Source organism: Symphalangus syndactylus, chromosome 9, assembly GCF_028878055.3.
Source record: "Symphalangus syndactylus isolate Jambi chromosome 9, NHGRI_mSymSyn1-v2.1_pri, whole genome shotgun sequence".
Classification (NCBI taxonomy): Eukaryota; Metazoa; Chordata; class Mammalia; order Primates; family Hylobatidae; genus Symphalangus; species Symphalangus syndactylus.
This window is the reverse complement of record NC_072431.2, coordinates 86,272,484-86,292,819: the sequence shown is the minus strand read 5'-3', so window position 1 is coordinate 86,292,819 and position 20,336 is coordinate 86,272,484. Positions and strand designations below refer to the sequence as shown.

The 20,336-nt window shown below is 53.4% G+C and overlaps 1 protein-coding gene across 14 annotated transcripts in view; it reads right to left on the bottom strand.

The window, feature by feature from the left end:
- Positions 1-20,336, bottom strand: part of CAMK2B (calcium/calmodulin dependent protein kinase II beta) — a 108,475-nt gene that overhangs the window by 60,279 nt on the left and 27,860 nt on the right. For all 14 annotated transcript variants that reach the window (XM_063608956.1, XM_055293256.2, XM_063608957.1 and 11 more), the window contains exon 2: positions 6,245-6,339. In XM_063608956.1, coding sequence (XP_063465026.1) covers positions 6,245-6,339 — 95 coding nt within the window. The remainder of the gene's footprint in view (positions 1-6,244; positions 6,340-20,336) is intronic.

The window sequence follows — 20,336 nt, the reverse complement described above, 5'->3', positions numbered from 1 at the left end:
GCCTGCAGGCAGGAAGAGGACAGTGGTGATACTGATCTCTCTGTGGGGTGAGCCTCGGGCCTGGGAGGTGAGCCCCACTTGTGAGGTCAGCCCCACCTGGAAGCCCCACGCTGGCCCAACCCTCGGCCTGCCCCAGCTGGGTGAAATCTAGGGTCCTCCACATCCGGGCTCTGCTAACCACCAGCTAGGGGACCCTGTCCACCTCTCAGCTTCTTTGGGACTCAGCTTTCCCCCCACGTGAAAGGGGAGCCCACGCTCATCTCAGAGGGTGGGAGGACGCGAGATAGCGTCGATGATGCCAGGCATGCAGGAGCTCCACCCTGAGCTGAAGGGCCAATTCCAGGGCACGGACCCTGCACCAGGCTCTCCGCAGCATGGGCCACTAACCAGGGTCACCCCGCTGCACTGCTTCCTGAGTGCGCTTCCCTCCACACAGGGCGTCCAACAAGGCACAACAAAACTGTCCCCAAAAGAACAGCTGTTCAGTGTGGACAATGAGCAGCAGGGGCTGGGCAAGTGGGCGGGAGGTGGGGGCGGGGGGCAGATAACAACAAGACATGTTTTAAGACTTGTGTGCCTAATGATCTCTTTACCCCCAGTCAATTAATTTTCCTCTAACTGCTTTTGTTAGCAGTAGTTTAATAATCTCTCATTATTCAGTACATTCACCAACTTTGAATGTCTCACAATCCTCCATTTAATTAAGTATTAAATATTAAAAAATCAAACTGTTACAGCTTTGGCACCAGCTGGTGCAGTTCTGCAGTGTCCGTGTGGCCGAGTATTTCGGTAAGTGGGGGCCTGAGTGTTTCTGGAGTGGCGTCCTCCTTCCTGGAGCTGCATGCTACCAGCCGCTTCTCATCACCAGGAGCCTTGAAGGACCAAGGCCACCCTGCTCCGGCCTGGACATGAGCGGGTGTGGGGACACAGCACTCCTGGTGACTCTCAAGGAGTGAGTGAGGCCCCTCCACTGGCGCTAGACCCAAATCAGGGGTGAAATGCAGCCGGGGAGGCTGCTGGAGCCTCCCCAACAAGGCCCAAGGGCCCAGCATCCTTCTCCCCACCCAACCCTTGCTCTCTGGGTCCCCTCCCCATCCCCCACCTCCCTGAATAGCAGTGGGAAAGGCCATTTCGGGGAAGCCCCTGCCCCACCACGATGGGAAGGAGAGAGCCAGACACCCAGGCAGAGCCTGGGCCCAGCCCCTGGTTAGGAGGGGTGTTATGCTCTCCCACGTTTTCACAGGCTCTGGGCTGGGAGCCAGAAGGCCATCAGATGAACCAGCTGCATCTGCCCTCAAGGAGCACATGGTCAGTTGAGAAATAGCCACGGGCGCCTGCCATGGGGCCTGGGGAGTTCCAGGCAGGGTGGCCGGCTGCCCGCGGGATGATCCAGGACAGCTTCATGGAGGAGGGGGCCCTGGGGCCTGCAGGCTGGGTGGGCCAGACGACACCAGAAAGCTACTAGGTATTCATGAGGGGTCGTCCGCAGCAGGAAGCAGAGGGTCTGGCCAAGAAGGGAGGTAGCAATGTGGAGAGGGATGGTCTCAGAGCTTTGCAACGTCCCTGTGAGGTAGATACTTTATAGCTGGGGAAACTGAGCTCTAGGATGACTGAGTAACCTGGCCATGGTCAGACAGCTGGGCAGTCAGGGTTGAAGCAGGACATTCACCTGGAGGTGCATGTCCCACAGTGAAGCTCTGGGGCTCCATCCAAGACCCCATCCCTCACCTCCCCCATTCCTCCTCAGCTAGGAAAGCCCAAAGGGCCTGGGAGGGTTGGGGAACCTCAGGTCCCCGCATGGGGGAGGCAGCCCAGGGCAGCAGAGGCCACAGGACAGAGCCCCCGGACTGAGATGGGTGGTGAGCGCAGGATTCTGCTTGCGGAAGAGGGCCAGGAGGAAGTGCCAAGCGTCCTTCCTCTACGGTCTCAGCAGACTGTCCAGTACTGTCACCACCCACCCCAAGAGGCAGGCTGGGGGCAGGAGAGGGGACACCAAGGCAACACCCACAGCATCTGGGCAAGGCCAGCTCTGTCTGGGTCATTTTCTGGAGCCCCAGATTTCAACTCCAAGGGGAGGAGTTTCCCTCAAAGCCGGGGTGGTGGGGCCAGCTCCCTCATCAAGAGTTCTGAGGCTCCACTGTGATCTACGCTGTGTGGCTACAGCAGGGCCCTCGGGGTGTGACCTGCACACCTCAGGGATGCTACCCAGGAGCAGGACTCAAGCACCAAGGGCAGACAACCCAATTGTGCAGGGGCTGTGTGACCCAAAGGTTCAATTCTGAGGAAACCTCTGAATCATTAGAAACACAAACACAGGCTGCATATGAGATGGTATCAAGGAATTACTGCCCGTTTTTCAGAATGATAAAGCTCCTGTGGCTGTTTTTGGAACCCTTTTCTGCTAGGGATGCATGCTGAGATATTTATGCACTGAATGGTAAACATCCCAGGGTCTGGGGCCCAGATGGAACAAGACTGGCTAAGAATTGATAACTGTTGAAGCTGGGTTCATTCTATCGTTTTCTCTGTATTTGAGAATGTTTGAAATTTTCCACCATAAAAAGTTAAATAGGAAAAAAATGCCCAAGAAAATGGCAGGGTGAGGCTGTGCAGCCCTGGGCGGAGGGCCTGTGTACAACTCGAGGCAAAGCAGAAAGGGGTCAGCCTGCCCTCTGGAGCCGCACACGGCTGGGTATCCCTGCCCCTGCCCAGAGAGGCATCCTGCGGGAAGGTTACAGCAGGGAGCTGGCTGCTGAGAATGCCAGGCAGCCCCCTGGCTGGCTACCCCTTCCTCCCACCACCCCACCCAGCTTGCATCGAATGAGGAAACAGGCTAGGCACGCAGCTTGAGAGGCACAAGCGCCTGGGAGCAAGGCCTGTGATGAGCCGCAGGGCGTTCATGGCAACACAGAGCAGCTCAGCTCTGCAGCCTGTGTGGTCAGCAGGGTCTCCAGGATGCAGCCATCCTCTCATTCAGATTCCCACTACCCTAAATCCTTCTGACTCATAGAGCACTTTGAGAATATAAATAGGGGTTGTGAGGTTAATTTAGAGGAGCTATGCAATTCCACAAAAACATACTTGGGTTGTTTTCTGCTTGACCCTAACAAACTCCTACTCATCCTTCAATGCCCATGCAACACAACTTTTGGAGTGAACGAGCACAAGACAGGTCGCAGTGGCAGTGCAACTCCGCTTTTAGGACTGCCTCAGGACTGCCTCAGGACCCCTCAGGACTGCCTCTCCCAGGCCCCACCCAGCACACAGCGTCGTAGCTGCTGGTTTCAGGGTGTATCTGCTCATCTCCGTGTCCTCCGTGTAAACCTGTTAGATGAGTGAGAGTCTATGTCTAGGGTGTGTCTAAAGGGGTTCCTCTCTCCTCCTCCCGAGGTCTCGCATAATTGAGGAATGAGACAGAATGTGCAGAGGGGCCAGGAAGCCCTGGGTCTGACATGCCTCACGGTCCCTGGCCGAGGAGAAGCAGGCAGAGACACAGTGATCCCAAAGGAGAGGCTGGCAGCATGGTGCTGCTCTGCATGGGCCCACAGGTGTGGGCCTGGCATCCAGGAGGGAGGGAAGGCCCCACGGGACTCAATCTGTGGAGAGAGGGGCCACACTGCACACATTATGTCACCAGGCCACAGGGCACGAGGCGATGCTACCTCACACGTATGACCCTGGGAAGTGCATGTCAGGGCTGCGGGTCTAGGTGGACAAGGCTTTGGAGGCCCCTGATAAGGAAGGGCCCAAGGTGGGTGGGGGTGGCTGCTGACCTTCACGGACAGATGGAAAAGCAGGAGGGAGACAGCCAGCTATGGATTCTGGTTTCCTAAGCTAATAAATTTGCACAGGCTTTTAAAACACCAGGTTGACCGGCAAGCAACATTTTTGCCAAACTGAATTCACTGACACGTGTCACGGAGCCTCTCCCAAGTGTGGGGTCTCAGTGGCTCTGCCAAAGTCATCAGGAATTAGCTAGAGCCAGAAAAGTAGCAGCCTTCATTGAACAGAACATCACACAGCAGTGGGAAGGGATCCATCCCATGGACACACCCCAGAACATCACCCGAGCACAAGACAGGTCACAGTGGCAGTGCAACTCCACTTTCAGGCTCAGACACAAGCAGGTGAAACGCCCATGTGGCAAAACAACAGAGAAACGAGGCAGGGATGAGCATAAAACCAGGAGAGGGATGAGGGGAAGGGGGTGCCTGGAAGGCTCCAACATGAGGTATTTGAGGTTCCTGCTCTTCCTGGCTTAGGGACCCCACCTTTGTGCTGGGTGATACTCCCCCACCCCTCCAGAACATTTCACTCTAGTGCCTCCACCAGTGCCAGCCACAGAACGTCAGGGAACACAGAAGCCTCCTGGGCTCACCAAGCAGTGCACACAGCAAGCACGCGGGAGGCGCTGGCTTTAACATGACTGCTGTCATCGCAGGGTGGCCGTGGGACCTGAGCTGGGCCTGGCATCTCTTCAGGTCTCAGTTTCAAGCCTGCTAGAGAAAGGCTGCACTGGGCAGTGCCAGGACTCAGGGTCCAGCGGGGCCACTGGACACTTGTGGGTCTTCATCCATGATGGGGCAGCCACGGGACACATGAGCTGCTCCCTGGGGCCAGGAGGACAGCAGGCTGTGGCCCACACTCGATCATCCCCGTGCCTGGGCTCAAGCCAGCAGCAGTCCCTGGCAGACAAGGGCTGGGACAGGAGCAGGTCCCACTGCAGCCTAAAGGACCTCCCCACAGCCTGGTGTCAGGGAATGCTCCCAAGAAGGGGAAACACTGATGGCCTAATACACAGCAGTCGCTCAAACAACACCGACACATCGCTCCACAAATGGCACAGGCCCGCCCCCACAGGTGGCTGGATCACTGTAAACTGCAGGCCACAGACAGTAGGCAGCTCTCCCACCAACCCAGAGGAGGCTCGTCTCTGCCCACATTAGGCCCCCAGCATCTGGCAGCCTGGCCAGATGGGTCAGGGCCTCTCCAGCTCCCAATTAGCTCAGATTTGTGCCTGGATGCTAATCAAGGCTGCTGGCGGTGCCCTGGGAGGGGAGGGGCTGACAGCAGCAGACAGGGGCTTCGCTTGGCTCCCTCTACCAGGGCATCATCCGGCCAGCCCCTCCTCCATGGAACCCCACCATACGGGGCAGTGACATGGGGCTGCCACCTCAGTGAGGCAGCCCACCCATCCCGCACCCACCTCCACAGCCCCACCTGGCGCTCTGGCACACCCCACCTTGGGGCTCCAGCAGCACCCCTGCCATAATCCCTCCCCACCGCCTCCTCAGACCTGTGCTCCAACCACAGCAGCTGCCCCGGGAGGCCTCTGCCCATCACCATCAGATTTGCTGTGTGCTGACTCCGGGTTTTGTTTGTCCTCGACCCGCCCCACAGGACAAGGACAGCACAAGGGCAGTGAGACCCCACGAGGGCAGGGAGACCCCACAAGGGCAGGGAGACCCCGCGAGGGCAGGAGCCTGTCCGCTCCATCACCGCCTGCAGCGCCCAGAGCTGACCATCGCCAGCAGGGCTCAGGAGGCCCGTGATGGGGCACATCCACATGCTGAGGGCCACTTGGGGCCAGCACCACTCGAGGCCCTTCCTCGCACACACCCTGCAGGTCTGAGAAGCCCTCCCAGGACAGGTGGGAGTGCCCTGCCACTGTGTAGAAGACTTGGGCTCTGTTAGTTAAGAAACTGCCGGGTCACCTCCCAGTCGGCCACGATGCCAGGACTCTGCTGTCAGAAGGCAGACGGCCAACCGCAGCACTGCCCGGTCACCCAAAACTTTGTCACTGAGCTCTCATCTGGCCCATGGCTCTCAGGGCAGATGACACCACCCAACCACCATGGCGGCCTGGCCACCTTGTACCTCTCCTCCTCCAGCTCTTGGGGCAGAGACCCCAATACACTTGGGAAGGGGAGGTGAAAGGGGGTCCTGAGAACAACCTAACCAGAGCACAAACATGCATCCAGGGGTCTGAGAGTCCCTCGGCACCCCCACCAGCCTGGGCCCCACCAGGCCAGAGGTGCCCTCAAGTCCCCAACACTCCTGTGCCTCCCTCTGCCAGAGCCTCCACTCCAGGAACCCCACTGCATCTGTGTGTGGAGCCACAGGCCAGGTGGGCCAAGTGCTGGCCAAGACTGGGAGGGGCCTGCTGCCCAGTCCACAGGGCACGGCCTCCAAAGCCCCTGCCCCAGCCTGACAGCAGCTGCGCAGGACACTCCCCATGCCCTACCTCTGGCTGAGAGCTTCTTGGTGTTGATGATCTTGGCTGCATACTCATGGCCGGTGCAGAGCTTGACACAGCGTCGGACCACAGAGAAAGCCCCCCTGGGGAGGAAAATGGGGGAGCGAGAGACAGAGACAGAGACAGACAAGGAGAAAGAGAGAGAGCCGATTAATCTCCCCATAAACACTCCCCATTAAGCATTCAGCCACCGGCCCGGCCTCGGGCAGATGGCTGTGAGTCAGAAACTGTGAGGAAGTGGGTGCCCCTCACAAGCCACTCTCAGCTGGCCCCACTCAACACCAGCAGAACAGAGGCTGGCTTCCCGACGGCTGGCAGAGCCCTGGCAGATGGCACGCCCTGGGGGGCTGTGCAGAGGAGGAGGATCAGTCAGGCCCTCCGGAGGGCGGCGGAGGGGCCCCGTCCAGCTCCTGTGTGACCTACAGGCCTGTATCCTTGTGGGTCGGCTGGACCAAGAGTCCACGTCCACAGGCCTCTCAGCAGGCATCCTCGGGGGCTCTGTACCATGTCCATGAGGCCCTGCTGAGTCTTCCCCAGAGGCAAATGAAGCTGGCGTTGTCTAGAAGGCCCAGCTCCAGAGGGCAGTTATATTGGGATTTGTGTGGTCGGACACGGGGACTCATGGAAGGTTTTGTAGGGAGAGAGAAACATCACATCATTAAACTGCAAAGCTGAAGGAGAGGGTCCTGAGAGCCTCCACTGTCCATGTGTCATCACAGAGGCCATGGAGGCCCAGCGTAGGGGCGAAGGGACATTCACAAACTGACAGCCTGGGGGTAGGGAGAGGGAAGGAGGGACGGGGGACAGAGGGAGCTGACCAGCATCAACCACGGTCTACAGCCCAAGAGACACAAGGAAGGAATCGGGTTAAGGCTGCTGAGGCCATCGAGAAGAGGCCATGAACGTACCCCACAAAGTCTGGCCTGCGGAGGAGCTCCTGCCCCGGCTTCAGGGCGCCCTGAGGGAGTCAGTGCCACCCAATGGGAGCCACAGAGTCTATGAGGCAGGAGGGGAAGGGGCCGGTGCCCATCAGGAGGCCCCGCAGAATCTGACTAGTCACCACGGTTGATTTAATTTGATTTCAGATCATTTTCTAAGAACAGCACACGTGAGGCAAGGGGCCTGGTCAAGAAATGTCACATGAAGGGTCTGAGTCCAGACAAAAGGGCCAGAGGATGCTCTCAGGCTGGGGCTGGGAGAAAGGGGGGCTTGGAGGAAGCCCACCACCAGGTAGGCACCCACCCGTGCAAACCCGAGCACGCACGGCCCTCCTGTGTCTGCACCTGCCAAGTGCCCAGCCTCCCCCTTAAAGGAACAGCCTCTCCTCCCAGAAAGCTTCCTCGGCCTGGACAGCCTGAGAAACCCACATGGGAGTCCAGGCCAAGGGCTCTGCATGGTAGAAGAGGAGCGTCTTACATACGAACACCGTTTTATCTACAGTCCTTTGTGGAGACAAATCTTTGTAAAAGAGTACTGTTCAATTCCTTGGAAAGATAAATAATTACACTAAATCTAACTGAACATTTTCTTAACGACTCAGGTCTCATGAGCAGTCATTGTGCTTGGGCGGCCGCTGAGCTGCGTCTTCGCTTTTTAAAGTCAACCCGTGAACAGGGACAGGGGCTGCCTCAGGAGATGTGGGGGGAGATGCGGCGCGGGGGAGGCATGGCGGAGGGGGCGGGGCATGGTGGGGGAAGCGGTGTGGGGGCGCGGCGGGGGGGGCGTGGCGAGGTGCTCACTGTTCACTCCGCATTCTCTTGCTCTGCTTGATTTTTTCACCATGTGCATCGGTTACGTTCTCAAAATGTTTTTAAAGAAAAATATAAAGAAAGGATTATTATTTCTAACATATGATATTAACTTGGGAGACTGAGGTGAGGGCAAAGACCATGGGCTTTTTGCCTGGTCTGGCTTCAATCCTGGTTAGATGGGGTGACACAGCTCTCTGAGCCCCAGTTTCCCCATTCATATGACTGAGCAGAAGGGCCTTCCGGGGCCACTGTGTGGCTGTTTGCCGGACTTCTTGCTCAGGAGAGGTGAGAGCTTCCTGAAACGAGTCCTGAGCTACCATCTGTCGCGCTCTGACCCCTAGAGGGCTCAGCGGCCACAGGGCTGACCTGGCAGGCCTCCACTGAGTGTTCTGGACCAGGCCCTGAAGGGAGCAGGGAGTCTGGGCCTCCCTGCACCAGGATCCGACCACACACTGCAGGGCTGACCCTCAGTGGGAAGTTCAACAGACCGCACATCTATGCCAAGCTGATGATGCCTGTATGGCACCGCTGTGGTGAGCCCATCCCTGGAGCAGGGAAGAGACCCAAGCGCAGCTTCCCACCAGCACAGCAGGTTCCCAGCTGCTGGCCAGACTCAGACAGGTACAGGAGCAGAGGGCGGCAAGCCACAGCTGTTCCCCAGCACACGACATCCATGCACCATATCACCAAGAGCCTGACCGCAGGCGGGTGGGTCAAGGGCTTCCTCCAGTTGATCCCTCTCCCTTCCCTGGGTCAGGCAGCTCCTTTCTCCTCTGCAGAAGGCTCCAGAGCCACCCCTGCACCATCAGCCTGGGTCGGAACAGTCAGCAATCGGGGAAGGCAGGGGCAGGGAACACAGGTAAGACTGCCAGAGCCAGGGTGCCAAGGCCAGGCAGCATCACTGAGGAAGGAGGAAGGCATGGCTGGGGGCCTCGGGATGAGCATGGGGTGGGAGCACCAGGCTGCACAGCTGTAGTGACATAGGAGGTGGCAGGCACAGTGCCAGACACCCAGCAGACACTCAGCAGGAAGGGCCCGGGGTGAAGAAGGCCCTGCTCTTGGACACAGGCCTGCAGGTGAGGTGGAGGGCACCCTCAAGAAGAGAGGACAGGGTCCCCTTTCCCAGCGACTCGGATGCCCCCAGAGGGAGAAAGTGGCCAGCTGGGGGAAGGCACAGGAGAGCTGGCTCCCAAAGACACCACTGCTCCCTGTGCCCCGCTCCTGGCCTCTGCCTCTCCCACACCTTCTGTCCCTCACTGTAGCCCCAAATCTCTGAGTCCCAATGTCATCACTGCCCCCAATCTCTCCCTCTCCTCTCTCCTCTGAGGGACTTAAGGAATGTATCCGTAAGTCTCCCACCCCAGTTATCTGCCTGCTTTACTCACCACTTCCCCTAAAGAGCACCCTGAAAGGGGCTCCTCCCCATAGTGGCTGTCCACCCGCACCCATCCTGCCATCTCCCCAGGGACTTGGGCTGGCAGCTGCAGACCTACCTCTGCCTTCTCCCCTTCCTGGTGGTTCTGCCACTTGCCAGACGGCAATCTGTCATGGGAAGCCCGCTTGGAAGTGTCAGCCCTCTTGAGAAGTGGCCACAAACACGTTTAGCATGAGCCATGCAGGCCATGGCTGGGGCCCCAACATCTCTGACTTCTCCAAGAGCAAAGAAGCCAGCACCATCACCATCCTCCCTTGCGACTCAGTGCTTGCCCGCCAGAGTTTATAAACATTGAGAGACAACACTGACAAAGAGCCTGGATCTGTATCGTAAGCCTGTCCCTGCTGCCAAGGGCAAACTCCTATGCGTCCTTCAAGATCCAATGCAAACAGCTCCCCGCTTTCCCAGCTCACACAGAAAGTCAGCTTGGTCTTTAGCTATTGCACCTCCCACGTTCCTTAGGTTAGTTTACTTAATTATCTACCTGTTCACTTTTTCCACTCCCCCTTCCAGTGGCTCTCTATGGGCAGAGTGCCCTATACTCTGGACCTAGGTATCAGGCACAGTGCCTGGGCTGTGATATAGGAGCAAGAACTGACCTACAAGCAACACAGTGGGCTGTGGAGCATGGGCCTCAGGGCTTGTCCAGCCCAGCAGTATAGGAAGACTGGCCCCTAGAGCGTCCCAGCAGGAGGGGAGAACCACCAAGACTTCCAAGGCCTGTGGGTAGATGCGTCTGTGCTACACTGAGGCCACAAGGCCCTGGTCAGAGCCAGGGGGTACCCCAAGTAAACAAGTCCTGGGGCTTAGGCTCCCCATCTCCCCACCAGTACACAGAGAGGCTTGAAGCCCCGTCTTCTTATCCAGAAGCACGGGCGGGCCTAGCAGGTGGCAGCATGGTCCTTGGGCTCAGCAAAGAATGCCTTGGATGGGACTGCAGGTGCACAGACTGATCACACGCCTGCCCCTGGGGTGTGGCCCACCCCAGGCAGCTGCAAGGGCACAGCAGGTTGGGGCAAAGGCAGGAAAAAGCTGGAAGAGGTGCTCCTATGGGATCCCAGGTCGATGTTCCTGTGGGCTGCAAACTGCATCTGAACATCAAGGTTGCCTGCACGATGGCCTGCATGGGATGAATGCTACTGAGCCGGGCTGAAAGCGATTTTGAATAACCTGTTCAGATCACGAGGCCCCCAGGCACCAAGCATATCATGGGGCTTTTAAAATCAAATAAAGCTAATTAAAACAAGAAAATACTCTTTGAGTCCTTGCTTTGTGGAAGGCTCTGAACACTGTCTCATTTACAGTGGGATCAACAGTACCAGGGAAACTTGTCCTGAGAGAGAAGGGGAAGAATTAATTCTGGGTGGGAATGGAGCCCCGGAACTACATAGCCTGTTTCTATGACTGCACCTGCTCGGGCACCTCCTTCATTGCAGGGGGGCTCAGCCTCCTCGCGCGATAATGGGGTGAAGGCCACCTGTGAGGAGAGGTGCTGAGTGTAGCTCCCCTGACTGTGGCCACCCAGGGCAGTCAGTGTTTCACAGGCATCCTGTGGGCTCCCGGAGCTTCACAGGCCGAGGCGGCAGGAAGCGTCATTGTCTGCAGGATGCCCCACCCGCCTCTGTCTCCTCCTCACATCCAGTCTATGGCTTCTCTGGCTCCACAACAGACTGCTGGTCCAGGCCCCGGCTTTCCCAGCTCTGAGCTGCTCCCCGACCCTCGTGCCTGCCTCTTCCTTCCAGTCCCCACTTGCAACCGGCCACCTGCTGCTGACTATCTGTGGCTCCCACCAACCCCCACGGAGCTCCCCACTGCAGGGGGCTCTGTGGCCTGCCCTGCTCTCCACTAGGTCATGCTGGTCGCACTGCGGCCCTCCCCAGCTGCCCACACCTCTCCCCAGAGAGCTGGGAGGAGGTGTGTCCCTGAGCAGCATGGCTGGAGTTTGTGGGAGGGCCCAGAGAGCAGGAAGGAAATTTCGCCTTGCCCCCAGCAGGACCACACAACAGCCCTTCTAGGGCCCTCTCATGCCTCACCTTCACTGGTGAAGACTGAAGGTTACCATGATTACCGGTTCTTGGGGTGCCAGTTAAGACACTTGGTAATGACACCAGGGAGGGAAGGTCAGACCCTGCATCCCCACAGCCTATCCCGTGTGGTCACGCAGACCTTGCTCAGGTGCTCTCCCCAGGGCTCAGGTGCCCTCCCCAGCCACCTCACAAGGGCTGGTGACTTCCATCAGTAAGAGGGCAGTGATTGTCCCCTTATGCAGAATGAGGTGACACAGGTACCAGCCACAACACAGTATCCGGCATCCAGAAAGAGCTGGCAGTGTGACTCTGCTCCCAAGATGGCATAGGCAGGGACCCAGGCGCCCGGGGCTGCTTCGTGCATGTGATCCCCACGACAGGCTGCTGAGCTCCCGCAGGGCAGCGCTGGGCCACGCAGGATCAAAGCAGCCTCTGCGGCAGCCCACTCAACGCTTGGATTCCATTCCCTTAGTGGAAATTTCGGAGGCAGCAGCTTCTCTCCCTGTTCCTCTCTGTGCCTCCTGCAGCCCATGTCCACACCATCCAGTTTCCTCCCCAAGTGCTGGGGCCTGTGCCACCCGAGCCAGGGCTGCCTGCATCAGCCCTGATGATCAGCCCATCAACTGAGCCTCGCTGGTCGGTTGCAGTTCACAGGCGTGCGCACACACACGCACACACACACGTGCACTCTCCTCACTCAGACGTTGCAGAATGGGCTGGAAACACCCCCTCGGATTCCCAACAACAGTGACAGCCCAGGGCCATGGGACCCCTTCAATCTACAGCAAGGCCACACGCAATTCCAGGAAGTTCTTAAATTTTAGAATTTTAGAAATAAGCTGAGGAGCCTTGAGTAAAAGCAAAAGATCCAAGCCTGGCTGACCTGTTTTGTAAATCGAAATTTCCATCCAGGTTTTGCATGTGATGCTCCCCACATGGGCCAGGCGCTGTCTCCCCAGTAGCAAGCACAGCCCCCTCCCCCCGCAGGTCCTCCAGAGCAGGTCTTTCTGGAAGAGTCTGGGTTGGCCACAGAAGCACTCTCAGGCCGACAGCTTTATTTCCTGCTGTAAATTAATAAATGGTTGTTCTGAAACCAGCCTCAGGCCACCTACGTCCTTTCTTGCCTGGCTGGCCCCAGGTGGGCTCCATGAGGAGGCCTGGGCTAGGGGCTGGGGACATTCCAGCAGGCACAAGTCCGCTGACCTTATGCGGACCTTTGTGTTTTTCCTGTGTGGGTGAAACTAAATCAAATTGGTATTTATTTGTGTGTTGCTTAAAAACACAGTTCCTACCTTTGATTAAAATGAGCTTTTGGGGGTGCCAGAGGGGGAGGTCCTTTTATATTCTAATCTTGACCTAAGCAGTTTGGTGGAAACAGTAACTTTTATATGAACAGAGTGCTGAGGTTGTTGTGGGTTTTTTCTTTTGTGTATTCTTCTGCTTATGATAATACAAAAACATAACTCACATTCACAGTAGATGGAATGTATGTTTGTATTATTGTTACGTTTACAATGTTTGCTATGGAGTAAACAAGAGGGTCTACAGAATGTGCTGACGTTGCCTCCATAACCCACAACACCGTCACTAGAGCCCATCGATGTTTGTATGTGTGCAAGTGTGCAGCTCTGCACCATGAGGAGGTGTCTTCTTACACAATTAGGAGGCTGTTGTGGCCACTTTCCACTTTCTCCTCTCACTATGTCCCCCGTGCTGTTAATGAAGCCTCAACAGTGTGATCTGACAGTTGCATACTTCTTTGCTCATGGATACTGTCCTGTGGATGCCTGCATGGTATTTACTCCTCCCCAGCCTCTCTGGCCCTGGGGTTCCGGCAAGGAGGGAGAGTGTTTGGGCTCCTGAGGAGTTTTGGACAAGCAGGTGCCCAGCCAGGCAGGAGCTGGAGTCCCTAGGCCCAGAGTAACATCCCACAGGGAGGTGGGTGGCCATCCTACCCCCCCACTGGCAAGACGTCCCCCAGGCAGGTGCAAGCCAAGCTCCCAGGGCTGTGTCATCCACTCCTGCTCAGGGCCCAGGCATCCTGGGTTCTAAAAACTAGATCCGAGGTGACCCTACTGGAGACAAGCAGCTGAACACACTCACTTCTGCTTGTGAGCACCCAAACTCGCTGTGGCCTGAGCCGGTATCCAAGCATGTGCCTTATCAGCATGGGAGTTCCTGTTTTGTGTTTGACTTTTGTATTTAACATCACTTCACACACGAGTCCCACATTTTGACCAAGACCATATACTCACTTATAGGAAAGAACATTCCCTCAAGTTGACGCACCACTGATAGCTGGGTGCTTCCTCCATTAGCAAGCGTTTAGGAGGTCTCCAACTTCCCTTCTCAAAAACGGCCTGCCATGACTGTTTCAGTTATTTCAGTAGCGTTCACTTCCAAAGGCACAATTCACGTCAGCAGCAATGGAAAACCATTCTTCCAAACTTGGAATCTGGGTGGCTCATACAGCCCCAGAGAGAGTTCCCAAAGCTCTTTCCTGCTTTGGCCCGAGGGCTCCCCAACCCCAGCTTCAGAGCTCAATGAGAGCTGAAGTCCTAACTTATCCATGCTTTATGAGTCTGCTCAGGCTGCTGCAACAAAGTACCACCAATAAAGCGGTTTAAACAACAGATATTTATTTTCTTACAGTTCTGGTGGCCAGAAGGCAGAGATTAGGGCTGGTTCCTTCCTAGGGCTGGGAGGGAGAATCTGTTCCATACCTCTCTCCTGGATTCTGGTGCTGCCTGCAATCCTTGGTGCTAGTTGGCTTCTAGATGCATCACCCCAATCTCTGCCTTCACAGTTACATGGTATTCTCTCTGCGTGTGTCTCTGTGTCCAAGAACACCCGTTTTATAAGAACGCCAGTCGTATCTCCAATATGACCTCATCCTAACTTGACTAATTACATCTGCTACTATCCTATTTCCAAATACAGTCACATTTTGAGGACTGGGCTTCCACATACATGAATTCTGGGGGATGCAGTTCAGCCCAGGATGCATGCTGAGTCCAGGTCTGCCTCGTGGAATCTGCCACTGTGTGCAGCTGCAGCAGGCAAACACTTCCCAAATCACACTCCTCAAACATAAGCTTCATAGGATTTTAACAGATGCTAGGTGCAAAGGGGTTCTGTGAGAAAAGAAGTTTGGGAACCAGTAGGTTGGACAGTGTTTCCGTCCTTCCTTTCTTTAACTGCAGGACTTCTCAGGGCCTTGAACGGGATCATCTGTATTGTGAATCTCCAAGAAGGGAGTATGAGGTGCATCCTTTTCTTAACCTATTTGACCATAGAAATCTTTATTCAAAAAGGCTCTGGAGGGCCAGGAGTGGAAGGAGAAGGGACTTCTATTCTTAGGACTCAACACTGGCCCCTTTCTGAAACCCTGTGTGATCTACTGAAGCCACAAGAGATGCTTCTGATGAAATGAACCCATTAACAAAGAAACACACGGTAAGAGCCAGGCAGAAACCTCTCTTGTCCATCTACCTGATGTCCACAAGCTCATCCAAGGATACACCCAAACTTGACGGCTCCACCCCACAGCAGCAGCCACTGCCCTGGGGTCTTTGTGGGTGCATCTCAGAACGAGAAAACCCCAGCAGAGCACCCTCTGCTCTCTGCCCCTCTCAGCAGAGTGGTGTGGCTGTCCCCCTCGGCCTCCTGGGGACCACATGCCCCTCCCATTAGAACCCCTCTCCCAGGGGCAGGTTCCTTCCCACCCACGCGTGCAGGAAGCCACTCGCTTCAGTGCATCAAAGCCTCAAACCTGCCAGGTCCCCGGTCACCGTTCTGCTAAATTTCCTCCCAGATACTGAGTGCCGGCTCACCCTCTGGTCAAGCCAGGAAAGTATATTCAGAGATACCATTTTCTTCACATTTTTGACAATGCTATGAGCAGAGCACAGGCCATTTCTTAACCAAATAAGCTCATGACAAAATCCCCCATATGCCTTGGTGAGGTTCACAGGTGAATGGTGATGCATGGGAGCGCTTCCACATTTTCACATGGGCTAACTTGGTCGTCGTCACTTCTAGACAGCCAGATCGAGTTTGTACAGGTTTTCCTCCCATATGTTGACAATCCTGTATAGCAGTGGTCCCCAGCCTTTTTGGCACCAGGGACTGGTTTTATGGAAGGCAATTTTTCCACAGACTGGGGCGAGGGCTAGGGGAAAATAGTTTGAATAGAACGAAACTGTTTCACCTAAGATCATCAGGCATTAGTTAGATTATTTTAAGGAGCACGCAACCTAGATCCCTCGCTTGCGCAGTTCACAATAGGGTTCGCGCTCCTATGAGAATCTGACACCTCAGCTGATCTGACAGGAGGCAGAGCTCAGGCTGTAATGCTGGCTTGCCCATGGCTCATCTCCTGCTGTGCAGCCCAGTTCCTAACAGTACTGATCCGTGGCCTGAGGGTTGAGGAACCCGGCTGTACAGGATAGGAGAACAGTGTGATTTTTGACTTGTTTCTGTGACACTGTGTTCAATTTCAGCCTCAGGGGCCTCACGTCTCACACTGCCCAGACCCACTGCCAGGAACTGCTACAGCTAGGACCCTCTGGGTCATGCTGGAGAGCTCAAGGCAAGAAAGCCAACGGCAGCAAGGCAGTGGGCAGCAATCTGGGGTCGGGTGGGGTCCGGCTGGCTCCCAAGTCTCCACACATCCTCAGGAAAGCCACTTCTCCCTCTTCCCGCCCAGCATCCCACACACTTGGCTGACCCCTCTCCAAGGAAGGAACCCCCCAGTCTCTGCCTCTCTTCTTGGGTCCTCCCTGCCCTCGCCAAAGTCCTCAACCCCAAGGGACCACATCAGATGCCCCTGTCTGTGTATCACAGGACCGACGGAAGGGGTGCAACAGGAGGCAGGACAAGGACACAGGCATCCTGGGATGCATGCTGCTGATGGGTGGCCTCAGAGGTGGCACGCACAGGTAGCAAAAGGGCTACGGAACAGACAGTTGGTCCCCAGGCACTGATTGCTCCCTCTCTGTCCCAGTGACCAGCCCAGAACAGGCATGCAGAAGGCACTGGGCAGTGCTTGCCCAGGGATGGTGGGAGCGCTGGGGCTTGGCTGCATGTGCCCTGTGATTGATTGGCAATGTCTGCACTGAGCACCAGAAGGAGACTGCGGATGCACATCATGAGATCTCTATTTGTGATTTAGAAAGATCTATGAGTCAACAGGTTACCTCCTGGCCCTGGAGTCAATCCCTCCTGATTTGTACAAGTCCCATCTCCTGGCCCTCTGCTCCTCATCTCCCCAAAGTGCACCCAGGCCAGCACCCTCACCACCTTGGTGCCCTGGCCATGGCTTGGCCATATATAGGCTGGTGTATGTTTGTATGGCAATTCTATGGGGGTGCTGGCCTCTCTAAGACCAAACAGGACCCTCCCAGGACACTAAAGCAGTGCACCCACCCCTCCCAACAAAAGGTCAGCTGGGTCCCAGGAAACAGCAGAGTCAGATACACATGGGGACTGACAGACGCTGATGGTGTATCCTTCCCAGCTGGCGCTGCACTTTCTGTCCCACCTGGGATGTGGAAAGTCAAGGAAAGACAATCAAGGCCCACAATTCTGGATTCAGAAAAGCCAAGGAGAGATTAGAAAGATGGGAGGTTTGAATCAGGAAGACCTGGGGTGAATTCTGGACTTATAACTTAGCGCTGGTCTGCAAAATGGATTTGATGATACATATTACACAGGGTTGATGTGTTAGAATAACAGGTGCCTACCTCAAATCACACTGAAAAATAACTTCTGGGTAGATTTTTTAAAAATACCTAAAATGTGAAAAAAAAAAAACCTAAAAAATTTAAAAAGCAAAGCTTAAAACATTGGTCTAGCATGTGAGAAGCTTGGAAGTCATCACTCCTGTCCTTACAGACAAAAAGCTAAACAAACTGAAAATCAACAACTCTTCTTAGATCCGTCAGAGAACTGAGGTTGCAGGAAAACTGCTGCCTCTAAAATTGGCAGATAGAATTACAACCTACCATCACTTCTCAGCCTTTGGTTAAAATCAAGTGTGCAGAATCACAACTTACCAGAGCAGAAACCTCCATGGAACCAGTGCTGGGGTAGGAAAACCTAAACTGTAATTGCCGAATTGCCAGATGCTCAGTGTGGACAAGTCTGAGAATTAAGAATTCCAGGGTGCCTAGCCTTAGCAGGGCGCACCCACACTTTTGTAAGTTCTACCTCCAGGAGCCCTACCAGGTTCTCACAGCGAAGACTGGAGGAAAACTCCCCAGGGCTTCTGGCAGGGGGAGGAGAAAAATATTCATTTTGAAATACGCCAGAGCATTCTGTTCTTCTTAACAAAGCCTGCCCTCAGGAGAAATTATCTTACTACAGCCCAACCTACTGGGGCTTTATCAGAGCCAAACCTATCTTGGGGAAGGGAAATACCCAACTCCAGCCCCCTCCAGCCATCCTGTAGTACATAAGCGGGTGGAAGGGAGAGACTGAGAAGCACTTGTGAAGGTCACAGCACAGGGGCAGGCACAGGCTCGCTAAAATACTGAGGCCTAATTATAGGAGTACAGAATGCTTCCTCTCCCTCAACATCCTGCTGTCACATTACTGAAGTCCTGTTCACCACATCGCTTTTACCCAGTACATCATGTCCAGCTTTCAATAAAAAACTACAAGGCATATAAAAAGACAGAAAAAAATAGTCTGAAGATACAGAGCATGCACCAGAACCAGACTCAGATATGGCAAAGCTTTTGGGAACTATCAAACTGGAAATTTAAAACAACTGTAATTCCCACGCTAAAGGCTCTAATGGGAGAAGTGGACAACATACAAGAACAGGTGGGTGATGTAAGTAAAGAGATGGAAGTTAAAATGCTATAAATCAAAAATGCTGTAACAGAAATAAAGAATGTCTTTGATGCAGACTAGACACAGCTAAAGAACCAACCAGTGAGTTTGAAAACATATCAATAGGAACTTCTAAAACTAAAATGCAAAGACAAAAAAGAATGAAAAAGACAAAACAAAATAATCCAAGAACTATGGAAAAATTACAAAAGATATAAACACATGTAATGGAAATATCAGAAGGAGAAGAAAGAGGAAAAGCAGAAGAAATATTTGAAGTAACGTTGACTGAGACTTTCCAAAATTGAAGCCAGGCACCAAACCACAAATCCAGGATGCTCAGAGAATTCCAAGGAGAAGAAATACCCCAAAGTGTATATTGGGTCATATCACATTCAAACTGCAGAAAATCAAATAGAAAATCTTGAAATAACCCAGAAGCAAAAAACACCTCCCCTGTTAAGGGGCAAAGAAGCATTATATCAGACTTCTCAAGCTCACAAGAAGAGAGTGGAGTAAAATATCTAAAGTGTTGAAAGAAATGAACCACCGACCTAGAATTCTGTATCCAGGGAAATTATCCATCAAAAATAAAGGAGAAACAAAGATGTTCTCAAACAAAAATTGAGGCAATTGGTCACCAGTATACCTGCCTTGTAAGAAATGTTACAAGAAATTATTCAGAAAGAAGGAAAATGACATAGCTCAGAAACGTAGATCTACATAAAAAAAGGAAGAGACTTAGAGAAGAAATAAGTGAAGGTAATATGAAATCTTTTTTCCAATTATTCATTGATCTAATAGATAACAATTTGTTCAAAATAATGATACCAACAGTGTTTTGGGTAATTATCACTTATGGATAAGTGAAAGAAAGCAACAGTATCAGGGATAGGAGAGAGGAATTAGAAATACTCTGCTATAACCTATAAGGTATTTGCATTACTTCACTACCTGTGAAATGGTGTAGCATTATTTGAGAGTGGACTTAGGTTAGTTATAAATGTATATAGGTATATGGCAAATCTAGGACAACCACGGAAGAGAAAGAGAAAGAGAGAGAAAAGAAGAAGAGGAAGAGGAGGAGGAATGCTAAGAGAAGCAAGAGAGGAGAGAAAATGGAATTATATAAAATGCTCAATTAAACCACAGAAAGCATAAAAAGAGTGGAAGACAAAAAAAGAAACAAAATAGGGAAAAATAAAAAACAGAAACAAATATGGTAGCTATCAATCCAACTATATCAACAATCACTTTAAATGTCAATGGGTCTATATACACAAATTAAAAGACAGAGATTGTCTTATTGGATCAAAAAACAAGACCAAACTATATGTCATCTACAAGAAACCTATTTAAATATGAAGACACAAATAAGTGAAGAGTAAAGGCATGGATACTACTCAAAGTTATCTACAGATTCAAGTGAAATCCCTATCAAAATCCCAATGGCTTTTTTGCAGGGAAAAAACCCATCTTAAAATTGATATGGAATCTCCAGGGACAAAAAATGGTCAAAATAATCTTGGAAAAGAAAAACAAAGTTGGGGGACTCACATTTCCTGATTTCAAAACTTAATATAAAACTGGCTGGATGCAGTGCCTCACGCCTGTAATCCCAGCACTTTGGGAGGCCAGGGAGTGTGGGTCACTTGAGGTCAGGAGTTCAAGACTAGCCTGGCCAACATGGCCAAACCCTGTCTCTATTAAAAATACAAAAATTAGCCAGGCATGGTGGTGCACACCTGTAATTCCAGCTACTCAGGAGGCTGAGGCAGGAGAATCACTTGAACCCAGAAGGTGGAGGTTGCAGTGTGCTGAGATCATGCCACTGCGCTCCAGCCGGGGTGACAGAGTGAGACTCCATCTCAAAAACAAAACAAAACAAAAAATCCAACCTGAATACAAAACTATAATAATCAAAATGGTCTGACACCGGCATAAGGACAGACACAGAGACTAATGGAATAAAATAGAGTGCCCAGAAATAAATTCTCCCATATATTGATTTTCAACAAACGTTTCAAGTG